Raw genomic sequence first — 12617 nt, 5'->3', positions numbered from 1 at the left:
CAGGGCTAGAAATCTTAAGCTTATATTTAGGATAATCACTGATAAGGATACATCACGTTTATCCAGCTCTTGATGATTGGATCATCGATAATACTAAATGGCAGAAAATAACAAAATAGCTTTAGAATGTATGCTTTACTTAAAGTATATGCTTACAGAAAATGTTCTGACAATAATTTGCTTCACACAAGGAGTCGGGACAGTACTGCAGTGGTAGTGAAAATCGAACTCAGGAGGAGCTGACTGGTCATCTCATTTCCCTTTCCTGCAATTCTGGAATTACCCGCCAGCCCAGCTCCTTACCCACGCCCATCTGAGTTAAAAAATTGATCTCATGGCTGATCCTTGCCAAACGTCTCTGGAACAGAGAGGCAGTCATTTGCCTTGGTGTCAAAGGATTTCCCCACTAACCGAAGACAAAGTAAAAATAAAACTGATGGACTGGATGGATATGCCCTTAAAATAAATAATTTTGAGAGCTGGATTTGGGCGAAATGAGGTGGCCTGTCAATGCTTTGCTTCCAGTGTTAAGTTCTGGCTTTTAAGATAAAAAGGAAATATACAGTCTAGGTAAACATGGGTTACATTCTAGAAAATTTCACTTGTGTTCTTTGAGAAAAAACCATAAGAATATGCTGTCACTATTCCATACATGTAAATTAGCAAGAAAGACAAAAATATATACCAGACCAAAAAGTTGCTAACTTAAAAAAATGCATAATGAGCGTGCTATCCATTTCTTTGAATATCATTCGTATTAGAGTAGATAAAAGTCTCCCTTAATCGTCTGCTTCCCTCTTGCTTTCAGTTCCTACTGCTTAATCCACCTAATTGTGCACTGTTTACTCTGCAGCTGTGCAGTTGTCTCTAAACAAGCTGTCTTCCTGGAACCACTTTCTCTGTCTGCCTCTCATTGTGTTTTCCTTTTGTCTCACCTCTGCCACCTACTCTACTGTGACCCTTTCTCGTACCTAATGGCCTCACGGTGTCTCTGTTGTGTGGAAAAGGGGTAGAGCCTGGGGGTCAGGGAAACAAACCCTATTAAGCCCTGGATGGCCTCTTTTCCGGGGCCTGAGGCGGCAGCAGGGAACAGAACAGCCCTTCTTAAAGGCCAGGCACTGTGCTTGGCACTTTACCTATACTGTCTCATTTAGTGCTCACAGTAATCCTTTCAGGAAGTTCTACTTTTCCTTTTTACAAATGAGAAAACTGAAGGCCAGAGGCGTTAAGTCATTTGTCAAGGTTAACACAGGAAGTGGGTGGCTGAACCAGGATACAAGGCCCAGGGCTGTCTTCTGTCGGGCTGGGCTGCCTTCAGACCATGTCAGCTGAAGCAGAAACAAACTTTTGGAATGGAATCTGGTCCTGAGTTAAATCTGTCAATACTCAGAAAGTAAAATAAATACAGCTTGCTAAGAGCTATAGGGCATGCAACAATGTACCTTGATGATCTTATAAATAATTATGTATCTTAAATTATTATAATTCTGAATCCAAGTTACTCGAAGATGGTTTTCTAAAAAATCAGAACATCTCTCTTCACAACCTGGAATGTTTTCCCAGAAAACTGTGTTGGGAATGGTGGGTGGGTTACCACGTGGCTCTCAGCTGTATAGTGGACCTTTCAGGGGTAAGAACTATGTGTAATAATATTTCTCCTTGTTTCTTTGGAGAATGCATCAGATGCCAACTGGGAACTGAACGTACCAGGAACACAGCTAACCTTTTACCCACTTCACCGCTCGCCTTAGAAGGAGAGAAATAACAGTAACAACCACAACAACCCAAGCAACCACCATTAACATTTATTGAGGATTTATTATATGCCAGGTACTATAGGTGACCTCACCTATAGTTACTTCTCAAATTTTCATAGTTTAAAAAAAGTGACTACCTTTCTGCTTTGCATTGCCTATTGTATTACCCATATTGACCAACTGTTTTTGATGAGGGGCCATACATGTAAAATATAGGTCTGTTAATATCATATATAAACTCTTTTTGCCATTTATGGTCATAAAGAGAAATAGAACAACATCTCTGAAGATTTTGGCAGACAACTGGGGGTGGAAGTTTTAAATTCTTGTCTGGAAACACGCCTTCTAGAGCTTGGCTGCTCAGCCTGGAGGGTCTGTGGACCAGCAACATGAGTATCATCTGGGAGCTCATTAGAAATGCAGGAGCTCAGAGGTCCCTCCCCTAACGCTCCCCAGCCCCAGGCTACTGGATCAGAATCTGCATTTTAATAAAATCCCAGGGGTGTCTGTGTTCATTACAGCTTGAGAAGACCTTGCCTAGAACATCACTCTGTGGCTGCTCCAGCTTTATTATCCTGTCAACCAATATAATTTCCTTCTGCAGATTACTGGAAGAATTGGTTCAGAAAGAGAAAGAATTACAAGCACTCCTTCATCAAGCTATTGAAGAAAAAGACCAAGAAATTAAACACCTGAAGCTTAAGTCCCAACCAATAGGTGAATAGCAGAAAACTTTAAAGTAATACTGTTCAACCAGGCTGCCACAAAAAGCTAGAAAGCCAACAGGTAGCTTTATGTCATGGCTTAATCAGCATCTGTCACTTGTACCACAACTGCAAGCAGAAGTTGCCTTAAAAAAAATCCAATTCTTAATTGTAGCAAGCTATCATTTCTTATAAGTGCAGTAAAAATAAGATGATTCATAATCATCATTTCCTGAGATTATGTCTTATTGAGTAAGTAGGGCTCTCCATTTTTTGGTCCTTATTTCTTTTTAAGATTTCACAATGAAATTACTAGAATAAAATAATATTTTTTGTCATTTTGCATTTGTATTCTGTGTTTTCTAGTGTTCCCACCCCCCTCATAACTTGACAAGGCTTAAACAGAATCAAGATACAGTAATAAAAAGTCATAAATTGGACACACCTTAAACTAATAAAATGTTATATGTCAATTTTATCTCAATTTTTTAAAAAAGTCAGATGGAACTTTGAAGAAATCTATTCTCTGAGAAATTGGGTATGAAAGATAATCTTTAGACAATCTTATTTAGCCTGTTTAGAGGAAAATAAAGTTCATTTTTTTTTGATATATGGTCCTTCCATATTATTGCAAATAGTGGAAAAAGAGATTATTATATGGCGCTCTGCTAATTATGCTCATCTTTGTTGCATGAAAAACACACAGTACAATTTTGGTGTACCATTTTATTCTAAGAAGCTATAAAATTGATATGAAACTATAAGGTGGGAGTATCATTAATTATTATTACTGACTCTCCATCTACTAGTATATTAAGCAGTGTTAAAGAGTTTTATTTATATTATCATGTAGACTACCAATCTCAATGGTTTCTATTAATTATACTCTGATTAGAGAAAAATCTTTTAAAGTATCAATAAATGTTGACCAAGAGGGTCTCAGATGACCTCTGTTAGCTGAAGCTAAGAACGTCCTTCCCTCCTCTCAACACTGTTCTAGATATTCCTGGGTTGCCTGTGTGTCACCTGAATTCTCCTGGCGCAAATACTGAAGATTCTGAACTTACTGAATGGCTGAGAGATAATGGAGCTGATGAAGACACTATAAGTCGGGTAAAGAAAACATTCTGTGGGACAAGCATCCTTTCACTTTGTTTCATAATGTTGAGTGCCTACTATGTGCTAGGCACAGGGGGTACACTGGTGAGAAATGCAGACCCAACCCTGCCCTCACAGACGAGGGTAGGCAGATGATAATCAAATAATCCCATAGATACAAGTGTAATTATGTCCTGGTCAATTCTGTGAAGGAAAGGTTATCAAGTGTTACGAGACAGAGGGAGGGACAAGCTGGGGAAGGTTTTTTGAGATGACCAGTGAGCTGAAGTCTAAAGGAGTATGTAAGAATACACTATCTGTGTGGATGTTCTGGGGTGGGGGGCAGATGAGAAGGGAAAACTATTTGGGGGTAGAGGTGCAGAATGTGCAGAGGCAGGTGAAAGCTCTGTGGTCCACAACTCCTAAGGATTTTTATGGTTTTAAGTTGAAAATAAAGAGTAGGAAAAGTCAAGACAGAACTGAAAGAAAAAAGTTCTTCTGTTTCTCATTCTTTCTCTTGTTTGTTAACTTTTTAATTCTCTTGTGACATTCTTAGACTCCCCTGGGCAGCAGCTATTTATTGCTACTTAATAAACTAGACTAGTTAGTGAACTTATGGCAGAAACAGACACTTTCTATATAAACTATATTATGTCTATAAGAGCCTAATTCATCTCTGCTCCCTATAGGGAGCTTTTGTAGTCAGCATGAATAGCATTTCTTTATGTTTTAAGATTACATAATATGTATACACATATATACATAGTAAGAGGTTATATTTTTATTATTTTATAGAAAGGGCCTCAGTACAATATTACATTGATTTCAGTTTTATATTTAAATTTTTTAAACAACTAAGAATAAAGATGTGTTTCTCTTGACTTGATAATTTATTGGACCACTAAATAAAATTTAGGATCTCCTTAGAAATCTGCATAACAAATTAAATAAATTGAAAGGACTCTCTTGCCTATGGGAAATAATGTATCCAATCAAGTTCATCAAAATATTTTTCCCTCTAACTTAGGTTCAAATCAAAATTAAGGAGTAGTAATTGATGATCCACTAAATCACAGCCCTTAAAAGATTTAGAATTAAAAGCTTCACTTAAATTCAGGACTCTGATTTTGTAGTAAGTATTGGAAAGTACCTTTTATCAGAAATTAAGTGTAAGCAACCCTTTTTATCCACTGGAGAAAAATAAAGCTACAAAGCAGTAAATCCTAAATAAAAACATTATCTTATAAGCAACAGGTGTAATTACAAGCAAGTCTTATCTATTTATCAGAAGACCAATCAGAAATTCTGTGTTGCTTGTAATCTTTATGCTCCTGGAAGGCATATGGATGTATTTCTTCATAATTATTTTGTAATAGGGGGAACTTTTTTCTAATAATTCCAAAAGATTATGTCTTTAGTGGATTTCCTTTTAGATTTTTTTTTCATTATTGCCAATGTTTACATTATGGATAGTTTGCTACTTATTGAAAGTACATAAAACATCTTACTTTTGTGCATACTTTACTTTCTCCACAGTTTTTGGCTGAGGATTATTCACTAGCAGATGTTCTCTACTATGTTACACGTGACGATTTAAAATGCCTGAGACTAAGGTACCACTTTTCTTTCTGTTCAGTCTCATCATGATGGAAAGAGCACTGGGCTGAGCTCAAGAAGCCTGGGTCCCTTCCATCCTGGGTCGCTACCTAGCTCTAACTAGCTCTACAGTCCTGGGTAAAGCTCTGTGGTTCTCAGCTGCTCTGAAAAACCTGAGTTAGTTGTAGCAGGCTATTATTGGGAGCTCTAATAAGCAATGTGTCTATGTCAGTAAATGCAAAGTCAGCTAGAAGACTTTTCTTGATGACACATCAGATTAAGACCATACAGATATTCTAAAGCTGCCTTAAACAAATGCTCTAATTTGGTTCATGATTGTGTCATGCTTAATAGAAATATCAGGATGAGGTACTGATTTGCCATCCAAATACCTGCTATAATCTGATACAGTTTCTTATAATAATTTGTTTTTTCCATCAGGCCAAGCACATACATAAATATTACTCTGACCCACCTCTAGAAAGACACATTTCAAAAGTGCAGAAAGTCTAAAATGACGCTTTGGGCCCTGGTAGTCTGTGGGAGTGGAAAGGAAAGGCATGGAGGGATGAGGAGAAAATATATACAAAAAGAATACATAATGAGTGATAAGACTTTGGGATCTTCATGTTCTGATCAGAGCCACTGAAAGATAAGAAGTCACTTTCATATTTCAAGGGCACTGTTTCAAATGAAGCGATCTCTTGACCATGTTCTTGTGTCTTTAAACAGGGGAGGGATGCTGTGTACACTGTGGAAAGCCATCACTGACTTTCGAGACAAACAGACTTGACTGTCGCTCAATTTGTATCCAACTTTCCTTGGAGATTCTAAAAACGAATACAGACCTGATCTTCTAGGCGAGGGAGAATCGAAGGGAGAGGAGAAAGAAGCTGCACTTTAAATCCAGTATTTGTTTACTCAAAAAAAACAAAACAGACAAAATACACTGAAATTTCCTAACTGCTTCTATTTCTATGATTCATAAGGACTCTCAAAATAATCCTAAACACTGCAATGTTTGGGATTATTTTAGTCTGAACATTTTTATGGAAATATTGTTAATTCAGCAGCTATAGCACTTCAGCTAAGTGTTTATTTCACACGAAACGGATAGAACATTTCATGTGATTGTGCATCACTGGAACAAAACCAAAATGTGACCATAACTTTTTAGGCTTATGTGTGTTTGTAATATGCCCTAATAATTTGAGTAGAAATGCGTGATTTTGATTATTGTATAAAGTTTATGGGTTTTTTTTAAGTGTGCAGAATCTGAGAGCAATGGTTTTTACTTACCTGTATTAATTGTAATATTGACTATATTTTGTAACTTAAGTTTCCGGTCTAGAGTACATTTGTTTGAGTCATTTATGTACTACTGAACTGTACCAGTTGCACCTGCCTGAATCCTAGTAACGTTAGCTTGTTCTAAAGCTACCCCTTGTGTCATATTTACTCTAAAAAGTAAAAAGACTCTCGACATACTGTTTTGATAAATTCTAAAGAATTCGTATTTTGTTTTGGCAATCTAGATAATTACTGTGTCAAAATTCTAACCGTTTCTTCATCTCTAACATTAAATAGAATCTGTCTTCTCTTCAAGTAGTCAAAGAACAACTGACGTCCAAGTCATTCCTCAGGGCTACAGAGTGGTAAAAGAGAGAACGTGGAAAAACAGAATAAAAGAAAGTCAGTGTCTTTTTCTCAAGGCCCCAAGTTACCATGGATGACTATTGTGTACCTCAAAGGGGCTGCAAATAGCAACCCAGTGGAGAACACTGCATTTTCTATTCCCTTAATTTTAGTTCTCATATTTGAGGGAAATATTTTTATTTTAAGCTGGATACATATTATATTTTATAAGCCTGCCCATGTGAATAGGAGGAAGTCTGAAGCTCCTAGGTGGATGAATGACATAAACAAATTTCTTAAATACAGAGGAACCTGTTTATTATGCAAGATAGAAATATCAGAGCTGTATCATGATTTGATCCATACAGAACAGTCTTTGATAAAACAGGAGGCATCTTTACTTCTATGTAAAAATCAAGATACTATATATATATATATATTTTTTTTTTTTTAATATTCATTGATTTATTTGGTTGCATTAGGTTGTAGTTGGGGCAGGTGGGCTCCTTAGTTGCGGCTCCAGGGCTCCTTTAGTTGTGGCTTGCCAGCTCCTTAGTTGCGGCTCGCAGTCCCCTTAGTTGTGGCATGCGAACTCTAAGTTGTGGCATGCATGTGGGATCTAGTTCCCTGACCAGGGATCGAACCCAGGCCCCCTGCACTGGGAGCACAGAGTCTTACCCGCTGCACCACCAGGGAAGTCCCCTCAGCATACAATATATTTTTCGTATATTGCACTAGACTATGTGAAAAGTTCTCACCGATATGTCCTCATTGGATACTTGCAACAACATAGGTGCATCTTTTTCTTACATCCCAATCCTGAGGACAGATAGTTGCCTCCTCTGTCCTGTGAGGAAATCTCAAAGGAGGTGAGGTATAAATTAAATGATATATCATTTCACTCATATTGAAACACAGGGTAACTTCTTTATTAAGCCACAGTTCATATCCCCACCTGTAATGGTAAAGTGCTTTTTTTAGACCATATATAGGATCATGCTACCCATCTTCAGCCGACTCTTTAATGATATAATCTCCCCTTGGGATCTTCCTTTTATCCTATGTCCATGGGCAAATATTCCACTATCCCTACATGGTTCATAATACATTCCCAGACTACCATCACTAGGTTTTTTAAATTCTTGTTTTTGTTTTTGTTTTTTCCAGAATGCTGGGTCTTAGTCACAAAAGAAGACAATTCCATTATGGCCCAACTTTCATGAAAGGTTTGCATTAAAAGGCCTTTGGGGCTTCCCTGGTGGCGCGGTGGTTGAGAGTCCGCCTGCCGATGCAGGGGACACGGGTTCGTGCCCCGGTCCGGGAAGATCCCACATGCCGCGGAGCGGCTGGGCCCGTGAGCTATGGCCGCTGAGCCTGCGCGTCCCAACCCAGCTTCACATTACCATGACCTGGATGCTTTAAAAACTATATCGATGCTACCACCTCAGAGAAACCTGTTGTTATTGGTTTGGGGTAGGGCCCAGAGGTCTTTTTACAAAGCTCTACAGATAACTTAAAACTATCAAGCCCCACCTCCTAATTCCAAGTGCCACCTGGAGAGATACAGGGACATCCCCTTTCCATTGAGGTGGCCATCAGATGGTTACTATTCATTGTTCATTTAGTGCATCAAGAGTCTAAGTATGCAGGCCTGGAGCAAAACTACCACTTACTGGTGACCTTGGGCAAACTAATTAACCTCTCCAAGTCTCGGTTTCCTCATTTGAAACGGGGAAAATAACATGGGATTGTGGTAATATTTTAAAAAAATAATTCAGGTGAGGTGCATAGTGCAATGCTTAGCAGAGAGTGAACACTGCGATGCTGCCTGCTAGTGTTACCACATTATTCATTCCAAAGTACTTATTAAATACGTACTGGGTACTGCATCCTGTGCGTGAAGAAGACACAGTTCTTGGCCCTGAAGCTCACTGTCAGAGGTGGAATCAAGACAATAAAAGAACAGTACATGTAGTAAGTGCTATAGTTACATGTAACTGCCAGAGGGGGTCAAGAAAGGCTTTACAGAGACGTGAAGGTCCAGAGCTGAACCCAGAGAGATGGTTTGTAACAAAACAGTTACGCATGGGTGCTGGCGGCAGCCTCATTAGAGAAACAAAACTGGAATTTGCTGGGAAAAGTAGATCCAATGTTTCTTTTTAACCACATTTTGACCTCTCTCTCCCAATTCTGTCATTGCATATTTTGTTTCATTCATTCCCAAGCCATCACATGAAACAGTCTGACAGTGAGGAATTACTGCGAACCCACTGGAATGCTTACTCTGGGTGAGGCGCTGTAGCAGCCGGAGAGAGATACGTGAAGCCCGTCAAGTTCAGAGTGCAGGCAAGGCACGTGTGTCATCAAGGACATCTGCAGTCTGTCAACAAATCAAATAATTGATGGCTCCAGACTTTACGGACACCTACAGAGAAAGAGAAGACAAAGTCCCTGCCACCAAGTAATTCGTATCAGATTGAAGAGACAGATTTGCAGTAACAAATCACATCTAGTCTGTGTTAAAGGCTGGACAAGTGGCAAGCTCAGAAGGCCCTGGAGAGGTTCAGAGGACAGGCTTGCTGGGAGCCTGGGCAGGTGGAACAGGCTTCACTGAGGAGGCCTTGGAAGGAAGGAATGATTAAATTAGTCAGGACCAGAGAAGTCGCTCTGGGCAGAGAGCTCCAAGAGCACAGGCAGAAAGAGATTTTCAAGGTGTTCTAGAGAAAGTGAACAACTTTTGTATTGCATTAAAGCATACAAACATTTTAACTCATTCAAATTCTTACTTGGCTGGAAATATAGAGATGAAAAGTGGAAAATGGGATAGGAGAGAGCTCAGGATGTGATTGGGGGGTGGTCAGGGAGGGAAGTGAAGTTAGTATTTAATGATGTAGAAACGGGGACTCAGTTTTTTTGAGCAAGGGAGTGGGTGTGTGTAAAGTAGCTGTGTATTAGAAGATTAACCTGGTGAAGTTGTGTTGGGTAAATTAGGGGGAATGGAAATTGAACAGAGCAGTTCAGAGACTGTTTCAGATGTGAATGAGGGTCTAGTAGGAGTTAGAGCAATAGGAATTGAGAAGGTGGAATTAGAACAATGAATTGACAAGATTTGGGAACACGGATTTGGGCAGTGATAACAATGAAAACGAAAGGATAGATATTGAGCCTATGTGAGTGAGAGAAGGATTCAAAAATAGGCAAGTTTGGGGTGGTGCTGGTCTGGGACATGTTGAATTAATGGCAGGGCATCATGCTGGAATGTGCGGAGACCATTGAGAATGTATTGGTGGAAGTCAGGACTGAGGTCAAGAGTATTGATTCTGGATTTAGGAGTCACTTGGATGGAGATAATAGTAACTGAGGACTGTGAGAAACAGTAGAGCAGAAAGGTTATGGCCTAAGACTTGCAGAGGAGGGAAATTTGGGGACAAGTCAAGAAGGAGGAGGAATTTAAGTCCCCAGAAGGACAAAAGAACTGGTCACAGAGGAATGAGAAAAAACCCAGGCCAGTGGTGTAAGCCAAGAAGAAGACAATCAGGGTCCAGTGCTGCAGAAGATCTAAGGGAATGATGGATTAAAAAATAATAACAGGTTTTTTGATTTTGTAACCTAGAAAGTTTTTATAGACAGGTAAGAAAGACCACAGCTGGTTAAACAAAGATGATAAGCTGATGATGGTACCGGAGTCCACACGTGTATACCCTTTGGTGAACAAAATGTATGACAAGAGATTGGGAGGGTGGGAAGTCAAAGGAAGAAATGTTCTGAATCAAAGACTCCTAAATGTATTTGTTGGGGCAGAGCGCCTTGAACGGAGGCACTTGAGGAGTAGGGAGGAGGGAGGGCTGAGGTTTCAAAGGAGGCAGGAGCGGAGGGGGTGGCATCAGGAAGCTTAGCTCCTCCCCCGGAAAGGGAATCATGATGATTCCGTGAGATTCTGAGATGGATGTGAAAGCTCAGGACAGAGGGCTTCCATGTTCTAAGTAAAGGACAACAGAAAGCACAACGTGGTGGTGTGTGACATTTAACAGACGTCATCCATTCCTGCATTCACGCAACAGTCCACCCTGTTACAGACACCGGGTGAGGTTTGCAATGCAAAGTCTGTACAGGGCCCAAGTGAAGAATTTTGGTGTGTTTCTTATTGCATTTATTTTTGTGTAACTTGTGACAAACTGAAACATAAGTTATCAAAAGAATGAGAGAAGGGATAAGCACACACAAAACCAAAAAACACCCATACAAATGAAAACACCAATTAGTTTTTGATATTTTGGGGGATGGGGAGTCAAAGAAAGAACTCATTGGTTTACTTCAGTAAATGGTATAGCAGAAAACAAACACCTCCTTTTGAAAACAAATCACCTCCTTTTCCCAAGGTTCTTCCAGAGAATTCAACTCTCAAAATTCAGCTAAGGGAGTCTTTCTGATGTTCACAGGAAAGTGTCTTAAACTCTGGTGACAATGTAGTAAAATATATCTTTGCTTGGGCCCAAGCTGAGGTCTAAAACTACTTCCTCCCACCTGGTGTTTTATTTTTATCGATTAGAAGTGTGATAAGAGTTATTTGAATGTGATTTAGGAAGATCATATTGCTAAATGATCAGTTTGCCTAGTCCACTGGAGAAATGGCACTAAGGGAAAATCCATGACTACAAACCACAGCACAATTGTCCCTTAAGCAAAACCTCTACCTAGTCAGCCAGTGACCCAGTAAACCAAACAAAACCAGTCCACTGCTGGGCTCAGAGTGGCAGGATGTGCATGCAAGGATGGTAAGAATTGTCACCCTAGCGAGAAATCCAGCACTGGTTCTCAGGCACGCTTGGGTGTCCAATAGATTCTGCTGAAGTCCTTGAAAGGGTTTTAAACTGTTGGGAGCTTGCCGTTTGCGTTCAGCCGACCGAGTCTGTGGGAGTCCATCTCTGTGTAACGAGGCAGAACTGAGCCCTCCTCAGTTTTGTTCCTTTATGTTTCCATTTATACAGGCTACTGTTTTTTTCTCATCATTTTGTTGCTTAACGTTTATTTGCTTATTAGAGCAGAAATTGGTTTCTCCGCAGCTAATAATGTTTCTTTAAAAAAAGAAACTGTTGTTGCCTACTGCTTTTTTTCCTGGTCTCCGGAGCAAGACAGGAGTCACAAGGTAGTTGCTAACCGGAAATCAAGAATAAGAAAAGCCACATTACTGGGCACAAGTTTCATTAAGCTGTATGCCCTGGGGTTCATAAGCTATAGAAGCCTGGTGAAAAGACCGGTCATCAACAATGGCGTCCTAAAACGCAGAATGGAGACCGGACCGCAGTGTGGAATCCAGCCCGTGTACTTTGGCTTTCCACGTGGCATCATACTCTTTGGCGGCTGTCACCATGAACGCCAGTCCTGGCGAAACTAACATTGACCTGGCTGCTTCAGAGCTCAGAGACGAATAGAGTGTCCGCACGCTCTCGCCTCACTTTGACTGATCCTCAGACCGTCCCAGTTCCCAGCGCCACCAAGCGTCGCCGACCCGCCTCCAGACCTCGAGGTGCGGGCAGCCCGGGCCTGAAGCTCGCGGCCCAGGTACCTGGCTCCGCCCCCTCTCTGGTTGCGGAAACCCAGCCGCCTGGGTCGGAGTGGCTGCCACGCCGCACCTGCCCACGAGGGGGCGCGCCCGCGCGCCGGACCCAGGCCGCCTCGGGCTCGCGAGCGCTCGCTCCTTCCTTCCTCCGCCCTTGCCTGACGGCGTTCACCTGTGTGGGCCGGGGGCCCGTCAGGCGGGGGGGCCGGCGGGAGCTAAGCCGAGGAAGAGGGCGGAGCGGCTCTCCGGGAGCGTCACCGGAGCACC

At 40.9% G+C, this 12617-nt stretch overlaps 1 protein-coding gene across 1 annotated transcript in view; it reads left to right on the top strand.

The window, feature by feature from the left end:
• The window catches only part of MAP3K5 (mitogen-activated protein kinase kinase kinase 5), a gene marked incomplete at its 5' end in the record, with an annotated part of 225813 nt that extends 219171 nt beyond the window's left edge, over positions 1 to 6642 (top strand). The window contains 4 exons of the mRNA XM_079716111.1: positions 2362 to 2474; positions 3462 to 3574; positions 5096 to 5172; positions 5888 to 6642. Coding sequence (XP_079572237.1) covers positions 2362 to 2474; positions 3462 to 3574; positions 5096 to 5172; positions 5888 to 5948 — 364 coding nt within the window. The 3' untranslated portion in view covers positions 5949 to 6642. The remainder of the gene's footprint in view (positions 1 to 2361; positions 2475 to 3461; positions 3575 to 5095; positions 5173 to 5887) is intronic.
• Positions 6643 to 12617: the final 5975 nt, after the last annotated feature.

This window comes from Hyperoodon ampullatus (assembly GCF_949752795.1).
Source record: "Hyperoodon ampullatus genome assembly, chromosome: 12".
In the NCBI taxonomy this organism is placed as follows: domain Eukaryota; kingdom Metazoa; phylum Chordata; class Mammalia; order Artiodactyla; family Ziphiidae; genus Hyperoodon; species Hyperoodon ampullatus.
Note: the sequence above shows the minus strand (reverse complement) of the source record. Positions and strands in the feature narration are given on the sequence as shown.